Raw genomic sequence first — 26,536 nt, 5'->3', positions numbered from 1 at the left:
GGCGAGGGCGCTGCCGAGCCGCCCGCTGGGGCGGGCTCCGGGCGCTGGAGGCGGAGTCGCGGCGCTGAGGGCCCCGCCCCGGCCCCCGCCCCCCCGGTCCCGGGAGCCGGCCCGGACCGAGCGCGGGGGCCGCACCCCCTGTCTGCACCAATCACCTCCCGTAGCCCTGCAGGGAGGGGCCGGTCCTGGCGGCCTGCCCACCCCGGGGTCCCTCCGGCTGGCGGGCCGAGCCTTGGGGAGGGTGCAGCGGGAGCGAGGGACGGGCGCTTGGGAAGAGGCATCGCCTGTGCCGAGGGGCGGGCCGAAAGGAGAGGCAGAGCGGGGACCTGGCGGCCCCGTCGAGCCCTCGTTGGGACTGCGCACCGGCCTCCAGCTCTATAGGCTGCCCCAGCCCCGCGTCTCGGCCCTGCCGACAGCCGCTTCTCCCTGCGGTGCACCCGGAGAGCCCTTTCCGTGCTCGGACAGCCAGGCCTCTAAACCCGTGCCAGCATCGCCCTTCCGGTGCCCTCCTTGCACCGTGCGGGTAGTGCTGTGTTCCCGTAGCCCCCCGGCCCCCCGGTAGTGTGTCACGTGAGGGAACCTCCTGTCGGGAGGACAGACTGTCCGGGGGTGCGTCTGCTCGTGGCTGGCTTTCCTCCAATACAGCTGGCAGTACACCAAACAGGACCAAGCAGACAGATGTTGGGGAGTCCTGTTCCCACGAAATGTCACAGCCAGAACACCCCTTCAGATGTCCCAGCTGCTCCTGGGCTTGCTGCAGCCTGAAGATGATCCATTTTGCAGCCTGTTGAGCACATGTTGTTACTTGTGCTTCTTCGTTAGTCTCTGCCTCACTACCAGACCAAAATTAACATTACACCCGCTCTGGCTTTTCTGTGCCTGGCACTGCTTGGTCCCTTTGGAGGTGGTGACTCTCACTGCTGGCTGGTGACGCTGGCGGGGGCTCTGTGGGATCACTTCTCTGCCTGCCTCCCCTGCTTCGTGGGAGGTCCCCCGCCTGCTGCTGAACAACTGCATTATCCTCCTCCAAATCCCTCTCCGGCCATGACGTCTGCAGAGCACTTGACTGAGATTAGTCTGTCATGTGGAGGTTCTTACTCCCCCTCTGACCTGTGCTTTCCCTTCTGTGGCTGCTCTTGGCTTGTGTCTCTTCCCTGCTTGTGCAGCTGGCGGCAGCACGGGCTCTGCTCCGGTGCTGTGGTGAGACCAGAGTTCTGGGGGGAATGTGAGACACGAGTAGTTCCTTGCTCTGTCTGCTCAGGCGCTAACTTCTCCATCACAGCTTTCTTGCCTGTGCACTACCCTCTCCAAAAGTGTCTCTTGACACCTCTTGCATTTCCCTGATTAGGGTTTTTAACTGAATCTTCATTATTATTTTGAGAGGTATCAGTGAAGCTAAAGATTTTATGCCTTGTAGGTCTAGCACACAGCTGTGGAGCTGTGAGGTTACCAGGATCAAAGTTCTCCCGGGTGCATCCTAAAGTCCTTCCTGGACTGCCCTTCAGTGCCTATTTTTTATTGAAAGCAATAACTGATGCTTTTATGCCGGGCAGACAGCTGTGCAGTGCCCTGAGTGTGATCCCAGTGTTGTCCCTCAGGCCTTTGTGCACTTGGCCCTGGTGATGTGTGTTTCCTTCATACTGCCCTGCTTGAATTTCCTGCTTCCTCCTCACTTGGCAGCAAGTGTCCTTGGATCAACACCAGTTTGCTGTGACAGCAAGTTGTGGACCGTTGTTCAAACAAGGGAACAGCAAGGCGCAGTGCTGCCTTGCCACAGCATTCGACATCAATGAAGCACAACTGGAACAGCCTCCAGCCCTGTTGCCAGGTCTCCGGGAGGAAGCTGCAGCTTTGGCAGGGACTCAGAATCAATTTTAGAGTAGCATCAGTTAAGAAGCTGAGAAATTGAAGGTGATGCTGGGATGAAGTGCTCAGGCACTTCTTAGTGTTGAGATGGCTCGATAGTCCTGCTCGTGGTGTGTGCACAGGGAGAGAGTTCAATGAGGGTTCAGTTTTTCCCAGGGAAAATGAGATCTGGTTACCGAAAGCTGGGGCGGGTCAAACTCGAACTGGAAACAAGATGCAGATTTTGCTGAGTTAATCATTGGAGTCCTTCATCTTGGGGTAGATTGGATGGGATTTCCTGAAATCTTTGTTTAGGTTGGAGGATATTTCTGTGAGAGATGTTTTACTTTTATTTCAGAGATAAATGAGTGACAGGATTTTCTTGATGATGCTTCTGTCTTGGGTTGAGCCCAGAATCTGAGCCAGTGTTTGCAACCAGCCACACCTGGGCTTAATGATTTCAGGTCCCATCTTCGAAACTTGGGATAATTTCAGTTGCTGTGAGCTAACTGTCTTCTTTCTCCTTTTGAGGTGTCAAGGGTTGTTTTTCCAGTAATTTGGACCTTTTTGAAGCACCTGCTTGCCTAATGCCATGAATATTGCAGTGAACAATGAGGAAGAAAAAGCTGTCCATTCCTGGTCAAGAATTTCCTCTGCAGGACATAAAGTGCTGGAGGAAGCCCTCCGAGTCTTCAACCCAATGTCCAAGGACCTATCGGACACAGAGACCCAGCTGGTGGCCTTCATCCAAGGCCTGAAGGAGGAGGGCTACCAGCCCACAATTCTGAGGAGTAAGGATGTGTACGGGTATAGCTCGTGCACAGCGGTCACACCCAGTCAGACGGAAGAAAACACACGGCGCAACTGCGCCAGCACCACCGAGTCCACTCAGAGTCCAGCCAGGAACTCAGTGGCAAAAGTGGCTCCTTCGCCCACCAGCATTCCAGTGAGCTCTTTGAAAGTCTCTGGTCAGCCAGTCTCCAAAGGGGATTCCACAAATCTCCTCTTGAGCTCCTTGAAGCAGACAGGATCTGGCACATCCAAGGCAGCAGCGGTGGGCTTCCCTACAAGCATGTATCCTGACGTGTATCCAGCCATGAGACTGTCGGTGGTTCTGGAAGCCCTGGTGCCACTGAAAACCGCAACGTCCTGTTTGGAGTCCAAGTACACACAAGGGCGTCTTGGGATCTCACCCTCCGACCTTAAACTCCTCAAGACTTCAAGTCCACCGAGGCAGTTTTCTTCAGGCAAGAGCACTAAAATACCTGAAGGAAAGGGGTACAAGTACTTGGTCAAGAAAGCACCAGATTCTGCCACCCGCGCTTTGAACCTTCTGAAAGGACCAAAGGGTGGAGTGCTGCAGGAGAGCAATGCCTGCAAAGCCTCAGGAGTTCTCAACGGGAGAGTCACAGGCAGCTCATCCCAGGGCTGCACCACAGCGCCACAGCCCAAGACCTTGAAAATCAAAAATAAGGAAGCTTTGGTGGGAAAAACAGAGTGGAAGGACAGCAGCACTTACCGGGAGAGTACTGGGCAGAAGAAGAGAAGAGCTACAGAGGCAAGAGAAGCACCACAGAGGAAAAAAGCAAATACCATTCCTGTCCGAAAGAAAACTCGACAGGCTCAGAGCACTTTGAACCTGCTGAAATTCCGGACCATCAAGGTGGGCAACTCTTCCTCTGATGATGAAGTGAGGAGGAGAGCACAGAAGATTCTTAGGGTCAACCTGTCCCCTGTGATCCGAATTCAGCCCTTGTCCCATTCTCATAGTGTGCCCTGAGTTTCTTCACTTTGTCACTTTTTTTTGTAAGTAAGTAAATACAAGCCTGGCACCAGAGCGCAGAGAGGTTTAGGAATGACTCTGTGTCTCTGGTGCCAATATGCCGACTAACCTGCAGACAGAGCAGCCCACTCTTGTGCTGTTCCTGCCTGTCTGCCACTGCTGTGCAGAACTGGCTGCAGAAATCCAAACCCCTGTGTGGGAGCACGGGACGGTGACTCTGGCCAGCATCGAGCTGAGCAGGCTGGAGGGCTCACTTCCCACCAGGCTCCCTGAACATGGCAGGCTGTGCTCTTGTGCAGGGGAGAACACAAGACTTTCTCATGACATTGATGCACTGTGATACTGCTCTTTTTCAAGCTGTACATTTACTGGTTTTATTTTGATCAAATTTTATAACTTTATTATCTATATATCTATATATCCATATATGTTCTTATGACCCAGGAGCTGTGGGAAGATGCACTTCCTTCATCCCTCTGGGATTGGGTTTGATAGCTTTTGTTCCTCCTTCCCTTCAGCTAGTCATTTGTTGAAAGGTGCCGGGGTTCCTTTGTGGTTCAGTGTTGTGACAGTCTGTCCTGGGTTCCCTTGAGCAGCTCGGAGGCAGCAGCGTTGTAGCCACTTGTTTGTCTCCAGAATGCCAAACAATTTGGAGAATTACCAGCTGGTAGTTTTAATCCTATTTTCGGTATTACCTCTGCATAACGGTGGGGGCGTGTCACAGGGCTGCAAGTCTGTCTGACGTCTCTAGGTGCCTCCTCCCTTTGTGGGTAGCAGAAGTTCTGAACTCATGGTAAGGATTTGCCTCCGAAGAGGATTCCTCCTCAGCGCCCAGCATTACTCTGCTCTCCTATACACCAGGTGCAGCTATGGGTTATGAACTGTGACTTAGAGCCAAAGGGCTGGAATTGTTAGCAGGAATTGTGTAGTGTCCTGCCCACCACGTAACTGCTTTGCTGTTGCTGGGTGTTCCAGGAGCAGATTCCAGGTGCTGGTAGAGAAGACTGTTGGTTTTGGCTGGAGTTAAACCACGACAGAGACACAGGCTGTGTTTGAATGTATTAGCTACATCCTGCCAGTCCCAAAGCTCAGTGGGATATTTGAGCCTGAGTTAAAGCAGGAAAGCGAAAAATTTGGGAGGACATATACCAGCACTTAAACACAGAGAGTCGCTTTCTGTGGTTTGTGGGGATGATGCAGTAGGAGGGGAGATGGGCACCATGTTGTGGTGGTTGGCAGCCTTGCTGTGCCATCAGAGATGTTGTGAGAAGGTGTGTGGCAGGTGTGAGAGCTCTGTGTGGAAGGAGTGCAGGCTCTGCCCGTCCCCAGGAGGCACTGCAGAATCACTGCAGACGGCTGCTGTCACCTCCCTGCACCGGGGGCACTCTGTCGGGTGGGAAAACGGGTCTGCACTCCACAGGGAGGGATCTACTAATCCCAGGAGAAACACCTCATTTAATCAGCTAATGCTTCTGCTGTCACCTGTAAGGGACAACCTGGTGTCCTGGGGAAAGGAAGAGGCATTGGGCTGGGCATGGGCCTGGCTCCATGCACCACTGTGTGCTCAGATCTCTGCAGCAGTAGTATAATCCACTCATTCTCTCACCAGCTCAAAATACCAGTTGTCTGACCTAGTAATCTCTGTGGACATTGGCTGAAGGGATGAGCTCCCCAGGGAAGTCCCAGCTCCTTATATTTAAGCCCTGCCCCCCAAGCACCTGGTTGGATTTTAGTGGTTTGTAAAAGGGGTCAGTGTCTGGTCCCTAGTGCAGAAAGGAAGACTGTGGTATGGAGAGAAGAGAGGATGTTCATGATGGGGTGTGAGGGCACAGAAGTTGAGCATTCTGAGGTACATCTAGTTCTCCTCTCACCCACATCGAGCAGCGTGGAGGTTCTCCTTCACTGAGCAACCTGGTCTAGTGGAAGGTGTCCCTGCCCACGGCAGGGTGGTTGAAACAAGATCTTTAAGATCCCTTCCAATCCAAACCATTTTGTGATTTTATGATTCAGGGGATGATTGCAAGCCCTGAACCCCACACTTGGGTTCTGAGTTGCTGTCAGAGATCATAACTTGCAGTGTTTGAGACTGACCTGTGAATGCCGCTGCTTGGCTGCAGAGGACAAGGAAATATTTTCTTCTGCTTCTGTGTTTTAAAATGCCCTGGCAGAGAGTTCCCTGTCCTGACCTGGTGCTGGATGAACAGGGGCTCTCCATCACTGTCAACTGGCCAAAAATTGCTTTGTTCCTTTTGTTCCCACTCCTTCAGACCTTTCTCATTCCCACGCTCTCAAATGCCAGGTCTTGAAGTCCTGCACTGATGTTTCTCTTTTGGGCTGTTTCCCGAGGAGGTCTCTGAACTCCTGCCTGCGGTATTGCTGTCAGGCTGCTCAGCAGCTTCCCCTGTTCCCAGACCCTTATAAGGGCACTGAGAGCTGTCTTTGGAGCCTCCTCATGCAGCGCAGACGTCCCAGCTGAGCACTTGGCCTCCACTGGGAAAAACAACGTGCATCAACAAAGCTGAATTCAGGTCGAGGTCACTTTTCCTCCAGCCTGAGCGGGAAGCTGAGCACCTGAGGCCAACTTACCAGGCCACATCCCTCTTCATCGCTGTGTGTCTTCCCCCAGCTGCACTGCTGCCTGCCTCCCCACTCTTTTCCGTCACCTCTTGTCTTTCACAGCTTGGGTCTTTGCCAGTTAAGGACTTGGCTTGTACTGTTGCTTAACACATCCAGCACAGCATCCAGCCTTAGTGCTGCCATGCCTTTCCCAGCACTGAGCTGAGTTCTGTGCAGACTTGGTAATGACAGTTTGCCCTATGTCCTCAGACCACCAGCAAAAGGTTTCTGCTCCACAGGGAGAGACAAGCTTTGGAAATGCCTCTGTGTCACCGAGACTCCTGCCAGGGAAGTGAGCACTCCATAGCTGTGTGCTCAGAGACTTGCCCATCACCAGTCCGGTCTGTCAACTCTCCTGTGCATCTCTTAACAGGCCACAGGGCCCTGAGCGACAGGGCAGCGCTGGACCTCCATTCTCTGCCCTCCTGTTGTCTCTTCTTCCTCTTGCAGGTGCTTTGGGAACTTGACTGAAGGGGTTGCAGGTTGTTATAGAGGGGCTCTACACCCCCTGTGCCAATGCCAGCAGCTGCTTCCCGTCAGTCAGTGCTGGCAGAGGGAGTGCCTCAGTCTGGTGCGGGTTGGCTCCACCGTCCTTCAACTCATGGCCAGGTGTGGATTCTGGTGTCCTGGGCATGTCACACTGATGTGCACAAGGCTGCAGAGGGGCTCTGCGTGGACGCTGCTCTGCTGTTTAGGGAAGATGAAGGGTTTGATCAAACCAGAGCTACCTAAAACCTGATCTAACCAGAGATCTCCCCCGCAGGTCCTTTCCATCCTGTGTTACTCTGTGGCAGCAGAGTAACACTTACCTTCCAGGGATCTCTGCAACAGTAACTGGCAGGGCCCACAGAAATGCATTGCCCAAAGCGCTGTGGTCTCTGCTGAGCATGTGGTATGCACCTTGTTCAGACCTGTTTCTGTATTAGTCACTTTGAATTCATCCAAGTGCCTAACCTGGCCTGTGGTGTTCTGGGCACTGTGACAGCCGAGAGCTTTGCGGACTCTCTTAGGAATGCTTTTAATGCATGGATTTGTGCCACTGTCACTCCTAGAAACGATTCGGATAGCGGTCAAAGGGCTGTTCTTCCAACTGATTTTTTGGAAATCATTTCTCCTTTTATTCAGCTGCCAAGAAGCAGTTTATGCTTCCCCTCCACCAGATAAGGTCCTTGAGCTTCCTGCATGCTTCAGATGTCCGTCAGCAAAGCCCATGGGGAGAGTAGCTTGTCCGGCAGGCAGCTGAAGGGGAAGCTGACATCAGATACCAGTTGAAATCACAATGTTAATTGGTAGAAATGTTTTGAAGCTCATGTCCACTGTGAGCAGATTTCACCATCTGCCACTGCTTACGATTGTAGAAGTTTCTCCTCAGCCTCTTCCCTGTAAGCCATGTAGTGTGTTGCTGCTGCTGCTTCTAAACTGTTTGCATCCCCCCTGAGCCAGCTGCTCTAGCAATCCTTGTACAGAATTTCTTAAGCACTTTTTTGCAAAATAAGAAAGGATTATTTTGTTACTCCTGCTTGGCAGCCCACAAGTGCTATATCAGTGTGTGGAGGAGGTGTGCTCCCTGGAGTGCTCACCCCGCCGGACAGCTCCCAGACCAGTTCATACTAACAGGGCTGGGGTTAGTGGGCTGAGAACACCCCCCCCCCCCCCATTGCCTGGTGCTTCCTTGCATGGAGTTCAGCCAGTTTCCAGCTAAGAACATGGCAGGGAAATCGGGAGCAGAATGGCACAGGTGATGATGCTGTGCATGGAGCTCCATGGTCCTGCTCCGCAGCTGCCCTTGTTCTGTGGCCTGTCCTCCAGGCCCTCCTTGTACACCAGCAGCACTTCACCCCGGCTCCAGCTGTGGCAGGAGGGGCTGGAAGGCTTTGGGTTTTGGAATTGAGCACAGAGTTTCTGCCCTTTTAATTGTGACTTTTTCTGTGTTCATGGCCAGAACTTGCCAGCAGTCATCCCAACTCTTCCCCTTCAGATCCAAGTCCCCTGCCCTGTCTAGGAGCTGGGCCTTTGGCCAAGGCTCAAGGGATCCCTGGATACGGAGAGCAGGTTTGTCTCTGAGCTCCAGCTGGGCAGTGTAACTTGGGCTGGGCAGCTTCCCAGGCAGAAAGGCAGGTTTTGGTGGGAGGATCCTCTTTTGGCTGTGGTTGGCAGGGTCGGTGCTGAGCTGTGGAGCACCGGCTGCTCATTCAGGCAGGTTGGTTTGTGTGGAAGAAACAGTTTCTTTTTCAGTCTTCAAAATGGCACTGGCCTGTTTGCTCCTGTGCTCAGATGGGGATGGCCTTCCAGGAGCTGAGGTGGCCCACTATTACAGCTGGTGAGGGGTCAGTAGCTCTGACCGAGGAAGAGGTGACCGGTCCGGAGAGATGGTCCCAAAAGGAATCGCCTTCCTGATGCCCGGTGTCTTCCCTCAGCTGCTGGCTAGGAGGGCCTGTGCAGAGGCTGTCAGCTCTTTAGTGATTTCAGCTCTGCTCTGCAGGGCAGCCTCCAGCCAGACCAGGGAGAGAGATGAGAGGCTCATGTAGCTGTTCCACACGGGATAGCTTTATTGGTCCGTACTCTGGCAAAGGGGAGCTAGGGACGAGCAACTCCGCCTCTCACAGGGGCAGGAGGCTAGCTTTATAGGGATACAGGGGGTGGGTGTCAGAGGGTAAAGGCCAATGGGTTACAAAGGATCTGCACAGGGTCTCCCAGAGGATTCTGGGTCTGCCTTCTTCTCGCCATAACTGAAGAGTAGCTGCCTTCCAGGGGGGGTCCTGCTGGGAGATTGCTCAATCGCCTTATCTCAGCAGATGTCCCTCCAGGGCAGTGGCTGGGCATACCCTACAGCCCACAGAGAGGACAGCAGTTCTGGGATATCTGGCACCTTCCTGACAGTGCTGCAGCCCTCAGCTTTGCCACCTGGGTGGGCTGGCACCACCTGTGGAGAGTGAAGCACAGCAGGTTGCTCCTGAGCCCTCACATTCGGGACTCTACTAGAGAGCACCATGCTAGGGTTTCCCTCTCCTCACAGCCTGTTCTGCCTGGAGCTGGGTGCTGTTTGGAAGGTGCCAGGTGCCTCGAAGGAGTCTTGTCCCATAACACATGAGAGGCCAGCCCTTGTCACAAGGTCATCCCTGAGTGTCAAATGAAGCTTGTCTGTAGGTGTGACACTGCTGGAACTTGCAGGTTGGCCGGCAGCTGCCTCCAAAGCCATGGTGCTGAGGCCAGACCCCTCCCTTTGCTTAGAAACACCAAGGAAGTTGGTGAAAAAGCAAGAAGCTGGGAGTAGGGAAAGCTAAAGATGCCAGCAGCACCTGGACAGCCAGCAGCCTGCAGCTTCTGTGTCTGCTGCAGGAGATGTGCAAACAGAGGAGCCAAGGCTGTGGCGTTCTGCAGCACTGCCTTCCCTCCGTCCCTGCCTGGCCACAGAGCTTCCCCTGTCCTGCCTGGCAGCACTACACAGGCACTAGTGCTGCAGGTCCAGGGGAGTCCTTTTGGAGCAGGCACCCCCCCAACCCTTGGTTTTCATCCCTCATTGGTCTCACAATCTGGCCCTGCTCACACAGCCTCCGAAAAACCTTCCCCAGGGAGTCCCTTAAAGGCCTTATTATTGTCTCGGACTCTCTCCTTATTGTCTTAATTAGTCCTTTCCATTCCTATGTTCCTGTGGCTACAGGCAGCCCCTCTGAGTCTCTGGTGATTCCCACAGACATATGCACATGGTGCTGTTTTAAAAGAGAAAGTGCTGCAAAGCTACCCCCAGAAATGCCTCCCCTCCTGCCCCTGCTCCGCCACACTGCCCAGGCCTGGGTTGGGACAAAACGAGTACCAGTGTTTGTTCATGGCGGGGAAGGCACCGTGTGACGCCCTCCCCCCTCCTGGCTCTCGGTGCAGCACTCCTGAGGAGTAGCATTTCCTGAGCAGAGGCATGGCAGCTGCTCTGAGGGACACAGGGGCTCTGGGTGGGCACTGCCCGGCCGCTTGTGCTACTCTCTGCCAACCAGCATCTCCATGAGAGCCGTTTCCACGCCACAGCATGATCGACTACTCCGGCTGGGACTGGCACCACAGGCTCTGCTGTGGCATTCCCTGGTGTTTGGGCATCCCAAGCAATGGCTGGGGAGCAGCAACTGCAGCCCACGGGAGGGCAAGTAACAAACTTTGTATGATGATTTTACAAATGACCATCTTGTTCTTGAGTGAACTTTTTACCGTTTCATTTGTTTGTGTAGAATGTTTCTGAAGTTCTAATAATGTGTAATGTTAATATGAAGCTGGGCTGTTCCACATTCAATGTTGTATATTTTGGAATGGCATTGCTTAGTGAAAAGACAGTGCTAGTATTATTCCACTCTTTGGAGGGAATGGGACAAAAACCAGACTGTCTTTTTTCTTAAATGAAGTGAACTTTTTGTTATGAAGTCCTAGCAGGTGTCCAGCCCTTCAATAAAATGGTGCTCAGAACCACCCAATGTGTCCAGCTTTTCTTTGGGCTATGAAAGACTGCTTCTCCCTGGGCTTCTGCTCCCAGCCCTGTGTCAGCTCCATGGAATGGTGTCTCCCGTGTGCCCAGCAGCTGCATGCTGCATGGGGCACGCTCAGCTGCAGACCACACCCCCAGCTCTTCTCCCCAGTTCTCCCAGGGAACTTGGCATTACGCAAACTCCGTTGAGGATTGCCTGGTTTGGGGTGGGAAATACCCCGGATGTGTGTCACTGGTGCCGAACTGGGGTAAATCCGCTTTCCTGGTTAGTTCCTAGAAAGATGCAGGGTGGCACTGTGCTGGCAGGTGCTCTGCCAGCCCCAGCCTGCCTGCCCACCCTCCAGCTTCTCTCTGAATCTGCCCGCTCTGCAGCCGGGACCCTCTTGCCGGCTAATTCAACAGAAGCACCATTGTTCCCCGGTTTGCGATCTGGATCCGGTTTGTGCTGCAGGGCTGTCAGTGCACTGACCCAGCACTAATGGTGGTGGGACCGTGGCCCTGGGCAGACAGCAGCTCCGGTGCCGTGCTGGAGCTCATTCCTCGAGAAGGGAAGTGGTTAAGCAATTCTCTGCTCACTAAGGATGTTCGGGGAAGTGTTGGCTGCCTGCTGCGTGCACGGAAGTCGGTCCAAGCAGGGCTGGCCAGGCGTGAGAGGCTGCCCCTGCAGCTCAGGGGCTCTGCCGAGGATGGGTGGGGGGGCCTCTGCGCTGCTGCAAGAGTGCCCTGATCGCTGCTGAAAGGTGCTGGGGGAGCCAGGCTGTGGGTGCCCGAGGGAGCGGGGGATGCTCGGCAGCGTTGAAACGCTGGTGATGGAGGGCACAGCTGCTGGCAGATCTCCGGCCAGTGGAGCTGCCCCCGGACAGGCCATCTCCCCGGCAGACCCGGGCCACCCCCACGCGTTCAGCTCTGGGCCAGACGAGGGGATTGCAGCTTGGCATGGGAAATCAAAGCGGCCTTCAGGGAGGTGCCTGGACATGGGCTGGGATACCTCTCTCGCCCCTCACATCCCGCTGAGGATCCCTCCCTTCCACTTTCACTTTGCTTTTCAAGGCCAGAGATCCTGTTACAGTTGCCTTTATCAGTGTTCTTTGGATCTCCTCAGAGCAGATAAGGTTTGCTTGGCCAGATCCCTTGACACAGACGCGCTGGCCAGTGCTAATGGCTCTTTGTCAGCTCATCTCCTGACAGCTCTCCCAGCTCAGAAGGTGGTGGTCGTGCTTGACCACCAGCCTGCACTGCTGGGCACAGCCTGGCCCCTCCTCCAGGCTTCCAAGTGCCTTTCGTGACTACGGGGAGCTGGTAGGGCACTGCCTACAGCATCTCTTGTCCTGCTGAGGTGCCTGGCTGGCTCAGGGTGTCCCTGGGGACGTGGGTTTTGGCATCCCTATGGCCGAGAGCCGCTTCTTTGTCTGCCCATGACCTTGCTTGGTGGCGGGTGGCCAGAGCGTGGCCTTGGCATGGAGAGTACATGGCTCCTCTTCCTTCCTTCGGCCTCGGCTAATAAAAGGCACTATCCATGCGTGACAGTGAAGTCTCTGTGGAACCCGGCCCTTGTGCACAGCCGTGCTCCCCGCAGGGCTCCAGGGCTGCCGGCTCAGCACCCAGCTCAGCCAGTCCAAAGGATCCCAGGCAGCACCGACCAGCACAGGGTGAGTGGGGCATGGCAGAGCCCACCGTGCCAGCACTGGGCATGAACAGGATCCATCTGGTATGAGTGCCGGGGGAATGCAGTGCAGGGCTCCCGGTACCGCTGCTGGAGATGTGCCCTGAAGAGGCACAGATGGGCCCGTGCAGTGCAGGGCGAGTCCCAGCCAGGCTGCCTGTCTCAGCAGCCCCACGTGCTGCACAACCAGGCACAGCAGCCCTGTGGGAATGCTGTGCCTTCTCCCGGCCAGCCTAGGCACAGGACACTGCTGTGTCACACGTGGGCCACCGCTAGCGTGTACCTTCCTCTGCCTCACCTTGGCTAAAGCTCGGTGCGGGCAGGTCCCTCCCCTTGCCTGGCACGGCTGCCGGAGGAGGAGACAGGCACCGGCCGTCCTCCTCCAGGAACAGCAGCTGAGCCCAGCCCGAGCCCAGCCCGAGCCCAGCGGGCCTCCGACTCCGCAGCCCGCCCGGGCCACCAGCCACCTGCCCAGCACCCCAGGCTCCCACGGGCACAGGTAGGAGCCGGTGTGCCGTAGGGGAGACCCTGGGCACGGCACAGCTCTGGGGCATGGCACAGCCCTTGGTACACGGCAGAGCCCCATGGCACGGGCTGGGTGCTGGCAACTGGCATGAGGCAGCACTCAAGGAAGGGGCTGCGGGGTCCCTTGGCAGTGACAGGCTGGGTACCCCCACCCCTTGCCATGCTCTTCCCGGGGCTGACGTGTGCCGGACTTTGCCCGGGGAGCTGTGGCAGTGGGGAGGGACGGGTACCTTGGGAGGGACGTTCCCATCCGGCAGCATCGTGGCTGTGCCCGGGTGAGCTCCGGTGGAGCAGATGCCCTGCATGGCTCCACCCTGCAGCGTAGCCGTGCAGGTGCCTTCGCCATGGGACATCCCCAGGTGGGGCACAGAATGGTGCAGTGACTCCTGTGTAGCTGCACCCGCCGGTTCCTGGAGCATCAGGCACCCATCCCGCCATGCCGGCCCCCACGCCTCACCGCCAGTGGCAGCAGGCACGTTCCTGTCGCGCCGTGCCGGGAGCCCAGGGAACGCGGTGCCTCTGGCTCGCCAGCCCACGAGGCGCCCTTTTGTTTGCCGGCGGGGCCCACCGTGCCGCCCGGGGGCCGGGGCGTGCCCGGGCTGCCGACGCCTGGCCGGCCTGGCCTCCGCGGGCGGGCGGGCGGCGGGGGCCTCCAGGCAGAAGGAATCGGCAGTGACATTCCCGTAGCCTGGAGACCGCCGTCCCTTTCAGCGGGCAGCCCATTTGAATAAGAATCGTACACGGGGAAGGGGGGCCACCAGCCGCCATCCCATCGCTGCCCTTGTCCCGGTTCATTTCTGCGCGCCCAGCCCAGGGGCAGCAGGTCCCACGCCGCCCTCGCCCCTGGCCTTGGTCCCGCCGGACGCCGCAGGACGCCAGGTACCGGGGGTTCGCGGGGCTCGGGGACCCTCGTGCCAGCACGTGGCTCTGCACCACCTTGCCTACCGCCCTGGCATGGCTTCGAGCGGGGCGGGTGCCAGGACAGAGTCGCGGCTCCCCCCGCCGCCCGGAGCCCCCCTGCCCTGGGCTGGCTCCGTGCGGGGGACAGGAGAGATGTGTTTGGGCAGAGCCGGGACCAGGCTTTGATCCAGCACTTGCGAGGCTGGGAGCGGGAAGTACCGGGACAGAAGGAAACACAAAAGGCAGCTCCAACCTGAATTTAACAGCGGGACCCCGGCCAGAGTCAGGGACGCCCTTGCCCAGCTGGCTCCGGCGTTCCTGGCTCCCCTCCCAGCCTGGCCCTGGCCCGGTGCTGGTACCCCCCAGAGACACTAGTGACACTCAAAAGGATAGATCCATTCTGAGCCAGGCAGGATGGGGCATGGCATAGTTTGTGCCAGCTCTGGGGGGGCATAGCATGGCTGTGTGCCTGGGTGTGTGTGTGACAGTCCCCCAGAGCTACTCAGGTGGGTGCTGGATGTCATCCCGGAGGACTTTGAGACCCAGCTGCCCCATCCGACCCTGATTCCTGGGAAGCACCATCATGCCCGTGCAGGGGGGTGCATCCTGGACTGTGCTGTTGTGCTAGAGCCAGGAGAGGACAGGCACCATCCGCCCTGTACCCCATGCCATACCCTGCACCCTACTGCAGTGCCATCTCTGTGTCCCACCAGGCAGATCCTGTGGTTGCCCATGGACCTCCTGGCACTTGCTCTCCTCCTGGGTAAGCGTTGACCTCAGGGGCACCCTGCATACCCACAGTGCTGGGAGCTGTGGTGGTTCAGGGACCCCAGTCTCAGTGAAGGGTGCTGGGCAGCGGAGGTGGTGGCAATGGTGATGCTCCCTGGCTGGCAGCGGCCATGGCCTGACTGCCACAAAACCCAGCGGGGAATCCAGGCTGCACTAAGCCCTGTCGGGATTAGCAAGCGCCTGACCTGGCTCCCGACTCCCCCCCGGCACTGCTCGGCACCCTGGGGCTGCCCGGGCCCCCAGGAGCACGGGCAGCCCAGCCCCCCTCTCACCCCACTCCCTGCCCTTGGTCACGAGGCTGTGGCGCTGCTGCCAGCACCTTTCCGGATCATGGAGCTTCGTGCTGCATCAGTGGGTTGGGATGCAGGGATAGGACGGGATGGGACGGCTGGGGGTGGGGTGGGTGCATGGGGGAGCGGGGGGTGCCCAGGCGCCCCGGCGCAGCCCCCAGCCCATGCCCTCGTGCTCTCTGCAGTGGGGGGACAGGTGGCAGGGGGCTGGCAGGACCCTGACCTGAGCCATGGCTGCGCCCGTGGCAGCTGCTACCCGGCCACTGGGAACCTGCTGGTGGGGCGAGCCGCCCGCCTAAGTGCCACCTCCACCTGCGGGCTGGACGGGCCTCAGGAGTACTGCATCGTCAGCCACCTCCAGGTGAGCCTACCCAGCCCCAGAACGGCTCTGGCATAGACCCACAGAGCCAGGCACCTGTGAAGCCTCCAGTCACCCATCCCTGATGGTGCCACTCCCTGGCACAGGATTCGGAGAAATGCTTCACCTGTGACTCACGTGACCCGTCCCGGCCTGAGAGCCACCGCATCGAGAATGTCATCTACCTGAGCAGCCCCCATGACCGACGGACCTGGTGGCAGTCAGAGAATGGTGAGGTCAGGGTGGAAGTGGGGTTGCCCCATGTGCATAGGCTGTGGGGCTGTGTGGCCATGTGGGTCTTCCCTAACCTCATCCATCTCTGTCTCTCTGTCTCCCAGGTGTGGAGCACGTCAGCATCCGCCTGGACCTGGAGGGCGAGTTCCACTTCACCCACCTTATCATGAAATTTAAAGTGGGTCCTGGCACATGGATGCCTGGGATGGGATGGGATGGGATGGAATGGGATGGAATGGGATGGGACAGGATGGATCCAGGGGAGCTGTGGGTCTGGCCTCCATCCCGTCTGGGTGTCCTGCAGACCTTCCGCCCTGCAGCCATGCTGGTGGAGCGCTCAGCCGACTTTGGGCGCACCTGGAAGGTGTATCGCTACTTTGCCTACAACTGCTCCAAGCTCTTCCCTGGAATCCCCAACCACCCATCAGGGCTCGTGGATGAGGTTCTGTGCGACCAGCGCTACTCTGAGATCGAGCCCTCCAGCCATGGGGAGGTACATAGGGATAGGGCGGTGCAGAGCAGGGCCAGGGGTCAGGGGGGAATGGGATCACCTATTCCTTCCTTCTCACAGGTCATCTTCAAGGTGCTGGACCCCTCCATCCCCGTAGCAGATCCCTACAGCCCAGACATCCAGGGTATGTGGCTGGGGGTGTTGGGGATGCGGGGCTGGCTGGTGTCAGGGCAGGTGCTGACAGTGACACGCCCCCAGACCTGTTGCGTGTCACCAACCTGCGTGTGAACCTCACCAAGCTGCACACGCTGGGGGACAACCTGCTGGACTCACGGCAGGAGGTGCTGCATAAGTACTACTATGCTGTGGATGAACTGGTGCTGCGCGGGAGCTGCTTCTGCCACGGCCACGCCGCCCACTGTGCCCCAGCACCGGGTGCCCCAACACCCTCTGTCCCTGGCATGGTGAGGCGCACACCATGCCAGGGACCAGCACGGCACGGTGCCCCGTGGGACCCGGCAGCCGCACTGAGCTGGGTGCTCCCCCCAGATCCACGGGCGCTGTGTCTGCGAACACCACACCCAGGGGCTGAACTGCGAGCGCTGCGAGGACTTCTACCAAGACCTGCCCTGGCGCCCGGCCGAGGGCTCCAGCACCAACGCCTGTCGCCGTGAGTGCCCCTGCTGGCACTGGCTCCTGGCACAGTGATCCCGGTGCCAGAGCTGTCAGGCTGTGCTGTGCCAGGGGTTTTGGGGTGCTGCAGGCTGTACTTCGGGGAGGTTTGGGGTTGTGGTGCTGCATATCAGAGTAAGGAGAGTCCAGGCAGAGGAGGTTTGGCACTGGGGGTGCTGCCTGCCAGGTGTGAGCTGTGGTGCCGCATGCCATGCCCTGGTGCTGTCCCTGCAGGCTGTGACTGCAATGAGCACTCGCGGCGGTGCCACTTTGACATGGCTGTGTTCCTGGCCACGGGGAACACCAGTGGGGCTGTGTGTGATGGCTGCCAGCACAACACCATGGGCCGCCACTGCCACCTCTGCAAGCCCTTCTACTACCGGCACCCTCGCTCTGACATCCGGTCCCCCACTGCCTGCGCCCGTGAGTGTCCTGGGACCCCAGCCCCATAGCTTGTCCCAGCCCTATGGCTCCTGGTGCCACCTGCCCCAGCCTCACAGCTCCTGGTGCCAGCAGCTAGAATTCCTCATGATCCTTTCTCTTGGCAGCATGCGACTGTGACCCGGCAGGCTCGCTGGATGGAGGTGCCTGCGATGGGCATACGGACGTGGCGCTCGGCATGATTGCGGGGCAGTGCCGCTGCAAGGAGAATGTGGCCGGTCCCCGCTGTGACCGCTGCCAGCACGGCGCCTATGGCCTCAGCCATGGCGACCCACAGGGCTGCCAGCGTGAGCTGGGAGACAGGGATGACATGGGAGGAGGGGTGGGAATGGGGATGGGGGGATGATGGAGGAGTAGGGATGAAGGGATGAAGTTGGAGGGATGGGGAATGAAGGGATGGTGATGGAGGAATGGGGATGGGATGGATGAGAATGGAGGGGTGGAAGCAGAGGTGTGGTGATGGAGGGATGAGGATGGAAAGATCTGGGATAGAGGGATGGAGATGGAAGGATGTAGGATGGAGGGATGTGGCATAGTTGTGTGAGGATGGATGGAGGGATGGTGATGGACGGATGGGGATGGAAAGGATGAATATGGGATGGGGAAGGAGGTCTGTGAAGCATGTGGGCTGTGGTCCCACTGGCACCCCTCACGCGTGCATGTGTGGGGGCAGCATGCAGGTGTGACCCACGGGGTACGGTGGCGGGCAGCTCCCCGTGTGACCCCATCAGTGGGGACTGTTACTGCAAACGCTTCGTGGCTGGGCGCTCCTGCAGCCAGTGCGTGGTGAGTGCCCCAGCCTGCGCCACACCATGGCTGTGGGTCTGACTTTCCCCAGCCTCATGGCAACCCCCAGGGCTGGGTTGGCCCCACACCTGCCCTACATGTTCCCTCCTCACTGCAGCCCGAGTTCTGGGGTCTGAGCTACGACTTGGGGGGCTGCCGGCCCTGTGCCTGCGACTTCGGGGGAGCCTACAACAACCGGTGGGGGCCAGCACAGCACCTGGAGGGGCATGGGTGGGGGTGAGAGTGGGGACAGGGCTGGGGGTCACGCATGGGGGGAGGGAGGGATGGGGACAAAGCTGGGGAGATATGGGGGCTGGGATGGAGGGAGAAAGAGAGGCACCTCTATCCCCAGAGATGGAGGGATGGGGACAGAGATGGAAGTAGGGATGGATGAAGACACAGACAGACAGAAGGACAGATGAAGTGACAGGATGGTCACCACCAGGTGCTCCATGGAGGATGGGGCATGTCCCTGTCGTCCCCACATCATGGGGCGGCAGTGTGACCAGGTACAACCCGGCTTCTTCTGCGCCCCCCTCGACTACTACACCTACGAGGCCGAGCAGGCCACCGGCCATGGCCACAGCCACCCCCAGCTCCCGGTGAGTCTCCTTGGGGGTCCCTGTGCTTGTGCATGGCTGTCACTGTGCACCATGCTCCATGCATAGCTGTCGCTGTGCTCTATGCATGGCTGTCACCCTGTCCTGCATGTCGCTGTCACCATGCCCTGTGCATGGCTGTCCTTGTGCACGGCTGTCCCTGTGCATGGCCACCGTCCCCTGACCCTGTCCCTGCAGGGTGCCATTCGGGAAGAGGTGCCCCAGGACTGCCTGGAGTATGACACCAGGGAGCCGGGGGGGCGGAAGGGACACTCACGGCATCAGCGTAGCCCCTCCCGTGCCCCCCAGTCCCCTGTTCCCTCGCGCCGCAGCCGCCAGCAGCCCCCCAAGGTGAGCCCTGGGACGGTGGGAGAGGGCACAGCGCGGCACTGCAGGGCAGAAGTGACCAGGGGGCAGAGCCAGGGCCAAACTGCCGGTGCCCTGCCCAGCTGGATGTGGAGGAGGTGGTGCGGGACAGTGCTGGGCACATGGTGACGTGGACGGGCTTGGGGTTCGCCCGGGTGCGGGACGGGGCTGGCCTGACCTTCCACGTGGACAATGTGCCCTACCCCATGGACTACGAGCTGCTGCTGCGCTACGAGCCTGAGGTGAGCATGGCCACAACCATGGCCAGGGCGTGTATGGCACAGCACAGCCCTGACACTGCCTTGCCTGTCACCACAGTCAGCCGAGGACTGGGAGGCCGTGGTCAGTGTCAGCTCCCGGGTGCTGCCCACCAGCTCTCGCTGTGGGAACCTGTTGCCCTCCGAGCAGATGTACCGTGAGAATCTGCCCCACAGCCAGAGGTGCAACGGGATGGGCTAGGGTGGGCTGGGGATGGGTCCTGTTGCTATCCTTTTGCTGTCTCCATGGCCCTGCTGTGCCCATGCCCTAACACCTGACTCTGTACAGGTACGTGCTGCTGTCCCGGCCCTTCTGCTTTGAGCCCAGCACCCCTTACGAGGTGACCATGCGGCTTCAGCGGGCCGGTGTCACCCAGCGCCACCCTGGTGCCTTCATCCTCATCGACTCGGTGAGGGGGGTCCCACTGTGCCTTGTGCCTAGAGCTTGCTTGGCAGGGATGGGATCATGGGCAGGGACAGGGGACCACAGGCTGGAGCGGGAAGTGGCCCCCTCTGGGGATGTGTGTGGGGTGGGGATGGGGATGAGATGGGATGAGATAGGATGGGATGGAGATGGGGATGAGATGAAGATGAGGATGGGAATGGGGAAGGAGAAGTAGATGTTGATGGGGAAGGGGATATCAGTGAGACTGGGGACTTAGATAGAGTTGGGGTTGGCATAGAGATGTCAGCATGGAAGGGGATAAGGAAGCTTCGGGGGATGGCAATTTATATGGGAATATCAATGGGGTTGGGGGTGCCAGTGGAGCTGGGGCTGTTGATGGAGGTGGGGTAGTTGACCCCAGCAGCACTGGGACTGTCCTGGAGCACATGGATCCAGCCTAGTGGTAGGTCCCACAGTGGGGGCTGACTATACCCCCCAGCCCCATCTCCTTTTCCCTTCCCACAGTTGGTGCTCCTGCCGCGGGTGTCAGAGTTGCCAGGCTTCCACGGAGCAGAGGCAGCAGCGCGCCAGGAGGAGCTGGAGCGGTACCAGTGCCTGGAGGTGTTTCACATGGCCCCTCCTCATCCCCTGGCCCAGGCCTGTGCCCGCCTGGTCTGCAGTGTCTCAGCCCTGATGCACGGCGGGGCGCTGCGTGAGTGGGGAGCCTGCAGGGATGGGACCGACGAGTGGGCGGGGGGGGAGCCCTGCCTGGGGCAGTGAGTCAGGATATGCCTGTGCCCCTGGCATGGTGGGCAGGAGAGCAGTGACAGGGCGTGGGCAGGTGTGGGCTGGTGTGGACAAGGCAGCCCTGGCCCCACACTGGTCCTGCTCCTGCAGCCTGCCAGTGCGACCCACAGGGCTCCCGCAGCAGCGAGTGCCAGGTACAGGGCGGGCAGTGCGAGTGCAAGCCCCACGTCATCGGCCGACGCTGCGACCGCTGTGCCCCAGGCAGCTACGGCTTCGGGCCCCTGGGATGCAGCTGTGAGTAGTGGGATCTTCATCAGCCAGGAATCACTGTCTCTCCTGTCTGTCTGTCCAGCCATCAGCGCCCTGTTCATTGCCCTGTTCACTTGTCTGTCTGTCCATCTGTCTGTGCATGTGTCCATCTCAGCCCTGCTGACCTGCAGCCCATGAGTTCAGTCCCAGTTATCCATCCATCCATCCATCCATCCATCCATCCATCCATCCATCCATCCATATGAGCCCCCATGTGAGCATTGTGCTGCCCTGCACTCACTCATGTGTCTGTCCATTCATGTTCTTGTGTCCACATGAGCCCTTCTGTGCCACAGCCCATGGAGTGAGCATGTTCTGGGTGCTGGTCCCCTGCCTGTCTCTCTGTCTGTTCGTCCCTGTGTCCCTGCATCCGTGTGCCTGACCTGCATTGTGCCGCCCTGCAGCATGCACCTGCTCCCCAGAGGGCTCAGTGTCCCAGCTGTGCGACGAGGTGAGTGGGCAGTGCCAGTGCCAGCCTGGCACTGTGGGCCGGCAGTGTGACCAGTGCCAGCCTGGGCACTGGGGCTTCCCTGCCTGCCGGCCCTGCCAGTGCAATGGGCACGCCGAGGAGTGCGACCCCCGGACGGGCACCTGCCTGCGCTGCCGTGACCACACGGACGGACGGCACTGTGAGAGGTGAGCCAGGTCCAAGAGGAGGGGATGATGTGGCGTGAGATGGCATGGCGTGGCGCAGGATGGGATAGATACAGTGGGGTAGGACAGGATGAGATGTGATGGTATGAGATACATTGGAATGGTGGGATGAGTTGAAATAGGATGACATGGATATGATGGGATGGGGTATAATAGGATAGGATGGCATGGCGTAGGATGGGATAGATATAATTGGATGGGATAGGATGGATGGGATGGATACAATTGGTTAGGATAGGGTGAGATATGATGGTATGGGATACGATGAAATGAGATAGGATGGTGGGATGGTATACGATGGATGGGAGGGACCCATTGGGTCTCCCCTCATCCTTTCAGGTGCCAGGACGGTTACTATGGGAACCCTGTGCTGGGCTCGGGGCAGCAATGCCGGCCCTGCCCCTGCCCCGGCTACCCTGGCACACGGCATTACCACGGGAGCGCCTGCCACGCCGACGACAAGACCCACCACATTGTCTGCCTCTGCGCCCCTGGATACGCGGGTGAGGGGCAGAACGGGCACAGCAGCAGGGACCCCCCGGGCAGCAGGGAACCCCTGCGCTGGGGCTGCGGGACCCCAGCACCTACAGCCCCCCATCTCTGCAGGGCCCCGCTGTGACCGCTGCTCCCCTGGTTACTTTGGGGCTCCGGAGATGGAGGGGGGGGTGTGCCGGCCCTGCCAGTGCAACAACAACATCGACGCCAGCGACCCGGAGGGCTGCGACCCCCGCACGGGGCAGTGCCTGCGCTGCCTGTACCACACTGCCGGGCCACACTGTGCCCAGTGTCAGCCTGGCTACTATGGCAATGCCTTGCAGCGCAGCTGCCGGCGTGAGCGGGGCGGGGGGCTCTGCAGGGCTGGGGCTGCATGGGGGTTTGGGATGGGGGGCTGAAGTGACGCAAGGGCTCAAAGTAGAGACGAGGCCTGGGGCTGTGGTTGGGTGTGGGGTGATTGGGGTTGGGTTGGGGAGAATTTTGGGGTGTTGGGGTGCTTGGGGCTGGGGTTCAGGGCTAGGAGAGGTTTGGGGCTGTTAGAAGGGGTATGGGGCTGTGCCTGGGTTGGGGCTGTGCAGGGGACAGGGATCATGTTTGGTGGGGGTGTTGGGATCAGGAGTGTTGGGGCTGTGCAGGGGTTTGAGGCCGGGCACACTGGGGGCACTGGGGTCAGGCAGATTTGGGGTGCTGGGGGCCAGCAGTGCACTGCCTGGGCAGGGGGTATGGGCTGAGCCCCAGGTGGCCACTCACCCTCCTGCAGGCTGTGGCTGCGACCCACGGGGTACATTGGCCTCTCACTGCACCAATGGCACCTGCTCTTGTGACCGTGGCACAGGAGCCTGTGCCTGCCGGCCCAATGTCGTGGGCAAGAGCTGTGATCGCTGCGCACCCCACTTCTGGAGCCTGGGGGGGCCAAGGGGCTGTGAGCCCTGTGGCTGCCACCCCACACATGCCCTGCACCCTGCCTGTGACACAGTGAGTCCCCTGGCACCCTGGTATGGCTCCACTGCCCTCCTGGGGCCCAGTGAGCTGCACAGTGAGCATGGCACTGTCGCTGCAGGTGACAGGGCAGTGCCAGTGCCGGCCTGGCTTCGGGGGCCGTGTCTGTTCCCAGTGCCAGGAGCACCACTGGGGAGACCCTGAGCAGGAGTGCCGAGGTGGGACTGGGGGAGCAGGGGCTCTGGGGATGTGGGGTGTGGGAGGGACTCTGGGTGCATGGTGAGACTCTAGGGACATGGGAGCCCTGGGGACGTGGTGGGAGACTCTGAACATGGGACACTAAGGAGACAGTGGGACACTGGGGACAAAGGACTCAGGAGATCTTGGGAATGTGGTGGGACACTGCAGGCATGGAGGACCTTGGGGAAAGAGTGGGGTGCTGCGGACATGGTGGAACCTTGAGGACATGGTGTGTCTCTGGGGACATGCAGGACTCAGGGGACGCAGAGTACTTGATGGAACTGTGGGGACACAGAAGATGCTGGGGATAGGTTGGATTCTGGAGACACAGGGGAATATGGTGGGATGTGGGACATGGTGGGAGTCTGGGGTCATGGGGCTCCGTGGGAAGGCTGGGACACACCGCCAAATGTCTCTGCAGCCTGTGAGTGTGAGCCGCTGGGTGCTGAGAGCCCACAGTGCGAGCAGGACAACGGGCAGTGCCGGTGCCGGCTGGGATTCGGGGGGCTGCGCTGTGACCGCTGCCAGCGGGGCTACCAGGAGCCCTTCCCCCACTGCTCACCCTGCCACCCTTGCTTCGGGCGCTGGGACCTGGTCGTGGGCAGCCTGCGGGACAGGCTGCAGCGCCTTGGGGCACAGGTGCAGGCACTGAGGGAGGGAGGGTCTGCACTCCCACTCAGCCCCCGTCGCCTGCGGGAGCTGGAGGAGGCTCTGGGGCACGTGGAACGGCTGCTGGGAGAGGGGGACAGCCCTGGTGGTCCCCTCCTCGATGGACTGCCCAGGCAGCTGGGTGGCACCAGGCAAGTGTGCATGTAGGGCTGGGGTGGAGGGACCCCCTCTTGTCACCCCCGAAAGTTTGAAGCCCTCCTCCCTACCCAAAGGATGGAGCTGGACAACTTCTGGAAGCACCTCCAAGAGCTGGAGCAACATCTAGACCTGCTGGCACAGGCAGATATGCAGCACCATGACCGGCTAGCTGAGCTGAGCCGCGATCTGGGAGACCTCAACCGAACCACCTCCCACCTTCAAATCCTCCTTGGCACTATAGTGGCAGCTGGATTCAGTGGTAAGAGCATCCAGCAAGGTTTGGGTTTGGTGGCAGCCATCCTGGCCAAACCCTGATACCTGCACCCTCAGAGTCTTACCGCAGCATTGTGGCATCGGTGGAGGCCTCACGGCAGGCGGAGGTGGTGGCCAATGGCACAGCTGGTGAGCTAAGTAGGGCACAGATGACGCGGCGGGCGACTGAGCGGGTGCTGCGGCAGCGGGGCGATACTTTCCGCCGTGGCACAGCCGCAGCCCGGAAATCCTTGCGGGAGGCACAAAAACGGGTGATGGAACTCAACATTGCCAGGATCAATGAGAAGGTGGGAGCAGGACTGGCACAGGTGGTGCAGGGGTCACCCCCCATGTACTGCTGAGCTGCCATTTCCACCATTGGCATCATCCCAGATTTGTGGGGCACCTGGAGACCAGAGCTGCAAGCACGCATCTTGCGGAGGAGCCTTGTGCCGGGACAGTGCAGGGACAAGGCATTGCGGTGGCATTGGGTGTGCAGGGGCACTGCCTGTCTCAGCTCGAGCCCTGAGCAGTGCCCATAATGCCTCGCAGCAGCTGGAGGAGGCATTAGGACAGTTGGCTGTTGTGGCACAGAAGGTAGGGGTGGTTGCTCCATGGCACTTTCTGGGGTCTCCTTGTGTCCCCTTTGTATGTCCTGTTTGTGCCCTTTCCATGCCACTTTGCATGACCCCCTTCTATGTCCTGTTTTTTCCCTTCCCCTGCCACCAAGCATGTCAGCTCTGTAGGTCTCTCTTATGCCCCTTCACAGATATACCTTATGCCACCAGTGTGCTTGCCCCCTTGGGCCACTGCTGTACCCTCTGTCCCCTTGCACCCGCCTTGCATGCTCCTTTGCAGGCCCCCATCTTGTTGCCTCATACCTGCTGCTCTCCCCGAATGCCCCCTCCCAAGGCTGCCCTGTGCCTCCTGCTCAGCCAGGTGCCCCTCAGATGCAGGAGGTGCAGGAGCTGGCACAGGGGGCACGGAGCTGGGCAGAGGAGGCACTGGGGCGCTCTCAGGCTGCCCGCAGCCATGCAGAGAAGGTGACAGCCCAGCTGCGGGACTTCATCCGCCGAATCAAGGCCTTCCTGGCAGGTAGTGCCAGCACTGGGTGGGCACATGGGCATGGCAGAACTCAGTGAGCCCACCCTGAATCCACCCTGCTCCCCTGTCCCCGCAGAGGAGGGAGCTGACCCGGGCAGCATTGAGCTGGTGGCCCGGCAGGTGCTGAACATCTCCCTGCCCAGCAGCCCCAGACAGATCCAGGAGCTGCTGCGGGAGATGCGGGAGAGCATTGGCCAGCTGCAGGGGGTGGACGCCGTTCTCAACAGCACAGCAGAGGGGCTGGCTGTGGCACGGGATCTGCTGGCACAGGGGCAGGAGGCCAGGCAAGTGGTGGGGGCATGCTGGAGCAGGCAGGGGATAGGGTCAGTCCCCCTGCACTGGCAGGGGCTGGAGCTACCTGTGCTGCTGCAGGGAGCGAGCAGAAGGCATAAGGGATGAGCTGGCAGGGACACAGCAGGCACTGGAGGTGGCGCGGACACAGGCAATGACAGCAGGGAGCACCCTGGAGAGCGCCAGGGATGCCATCCAGGTGGCCGAGAGCAGAGCCAGGGAGGTGAGGGGCATGGGCTGGGGGAGTGGAGCTGGTACCGCTGGGAGTAATGGGATCAGTGCTGTGGAGAGCAGGACTGATGCCTTGGGCACATTACGGGTAGGAAGGCTGGTGCTGGGGAAATGTGGATGGCATAGGGCAGGTGCCAGCTCAGTGGGGCTGGCACCACGGGCGTGGTGGTTGCTGTGCCTGCTGCAGCCGGTGTCCATACCTGCCAGGCGGAGCGCAGGCTGCAGGTGCTGGACAAGAAGGAGTCACAGGCACAGAGGCGGCTGCAGAAACTGGCACGGCACATCAACGCCCTGCAGGAGCATGGCCGGGATGCTCACCACATGGCCCAGCAAGCCAAGGAGGGGGCACAGCGTGCCAACACCACCTCGGGGACACTTACCCAGGTGAGCTCCATCCCTGCCTGGTACGCGGGGCACCAAGCAGGTACTGGGTGCTGGGGATGCTCAGCCTCACTATGCCCTTGTGCCGCCAGGACCTGGCACAGGTAACGCAGCGTTATGTGGTGCTGAAGAACCAAGTGGGCATGCTGGACAAGGCGTCTGGTGGGGCCCTGCAGCGTGTGTCACAGCTGACGGCAGAGGCCCAAGACCTCCTGGATAAGGCCAGCAACAGTAAGAGGAAACTGGAAGGTGAGGGGGAGCACATAGTGGAGTACATTTCCTGCCACCTCCCCATACATCTCTCTATGTCCCCCTGGGCCCGTCCCACTGGGTGTCCCAAGGTGGGGTCCCTCCCACGGTGGGAGGCTGCATTGTGACCATGTTGCCCGTCCCACAGACCTGGAGCAGCGCTTTGGGGCCAATGAACGGGCGATGGCGGAAAAGGTGTCACGACTGCAGGCTTTGGAGCAGCAGGTCACCGGGCTGTTGCAGGAGATCCGGGAGAGGGCCAACGCTTACGCCACCTGCTAGGGACCACCGGCGGGGCCGGGGGCCGGTTCTGCGCCGCCGCCCCGCAGGTCCCCGAGCCCGGGGGTCCCGTCCACTCTGCAGGTGTCTTTAGTGCGGGCGCGCCTGCAAATAAACCCCTAAACTGTGT

The 26,536-nt window shown here is 59.6% G+C and overlaps 2 protein-coding genes across 5 annotated transcripts; both read left to right on the top strand.

Moving 5' to 3' along the window:
* The first annotated feature begins 86 nt into the window (after positions 1 to 86).
* Positions 87 to 7,944, top strand: CCDC71 (coiled-coil domain containing 71). Its single transcript, XM_042015907.1, has one exon. The coding sequence runs from the start codon at positions 2,438 to 2,440 to the stop codon at positions 3,623 to 3,625; it is 1,188 nt and encodes a 395-aa protein (XP_041871841.1). The 5' UTR covers positions 87 to 2,437; the 3' UTR covers positions 3,626 to 7,944.
* Positions 7,945 to 12,154: 4,210 nt separating this feature from the next.
* LOC121658649 (laminin subunit beta-2-like) lies at positions 12,155 to 26,535 on the top strand. 4 transcript variants are annotated; one of them, XM_042015806.1, is made up of 36 exons: positions 12,155 to 12,361; positions 12,762 to 12,874; positions 14,514 to 14,563; positions 15,065 to 15,240; positions 15,345 to 15,468; positions 15,576 to 15,649; positions 15,776 to 15,964; positions 16,043 to 16,106; positions 16,181 to 16,386; positions 16,472 to 16,592; positions 16,829 to 17,017; positions 17,143 to 17,322; positions 17,709 to 17,821; positions 17,940 to 18,019; positions 18,267 to 18,423; positions 18,619 to 18,771; positions 18,870 to 19,028; positions 19,105 to 19,226; positions 19,333 to 19,453; positions 19,954 to 20,140; positions 20,326 to 20,469; positions 20,889 to 21,120; positions 21,478 to 21,641; positions 21,745 to 21,969; positions 22,394 to 22,608; positions 22,694 to 22,790; positions 23,234 to 23,612; positions 23,694 to 23,878; positions 23,950 to 24,179; positions 24,265 to 24,468; positions 24,822 to 24,966; positions 25,052 to 25,259; positions 25,348 to 25,489; positions 25,705 to 25,881; positions 25,971 to 26,127; positions 26,276 to 26,535. In XM_042015806.1, exons 1-36 carry the CDS (start codon positions 12,170 to 12,172, stop codon positions 26,407 to 26,409), a joined length of 5,808 nt encoding a protein of 1,935 aa, XP_041871740.1. In that variant the 5' UTR covers positions 12,155 to 12,169; the 3' UTR covers positions 26,410 to 26,535. The 4 variants fall into 4 exon arrangements, with proteins under 4 accessions (XP_041871740.1, XP_041871730.1, XP_041871749.1 ...); XM_042015796.1 differs by having other exon boundaries at positions 24,807 to 24,966; XM_042015822.1 differs by lacking the exon at positions 12,155 to 12,361 and adding an exon at positions 13,612 to 13,779 and having other exon boundaries at positions 12,787 to 12,874; positions 24,807 to 24,966.
* The last annotated feature ends 1 nt before the right edge of the window (position 26,536 follows it).

The sequence above is a fragment of the Corvus kubaryi genome, unplaced genomic scaffold, assembly GCF_017639235.1.
Source record: "Corvus kubaryi isolate FWS band 111438036 unplaced genomic scaffold, C.kubaryi_AGA036_p1.0 136, whole genome shotgun sequence".
NCBI classification, from domain to species: domain Eukaryota; kingdom Metazoa; phylum Chordata; class Aves; order Passeriformes; family Corvidae; genus Corvus; species Corvus kubaryi.
This window is presented reverse-complemented; position numbering and strand designations above follow the sequence as displayed.

Bases quoted from the DNA above. Each gene is read 5' to 3' on its own strand.
- CCDC71 (XM_042015907.1), top strand. From the start codon at position 2,438: ATGAATATTGCAGTGAACAATGAGGAAGAAAAAGCTGTCCATTCCTGG.
- LOC121658649 (XM_042015796.1), top strand. From the start codon at position 12,170: ATGGAGAGTACATGGCTCCTCTTCCTTCCTTCGGCCTCGGCTAATAAA. The intron at 17,018-17,142 runs GTGAGTGTCCTG...TTCTCTTGGCAG, and splicing joins GTCCCCCACTGCCTGCGCCC to CATGCGACTGTGACCCGGCA. The intron at 18,424-18,618 runs GTGAGTCTCCTT...CTGTCCCTGCAG, and splicing joins ACAGCCACCCCCAGCTCCCG to GGTGCCATTCGGGAAGAGGT.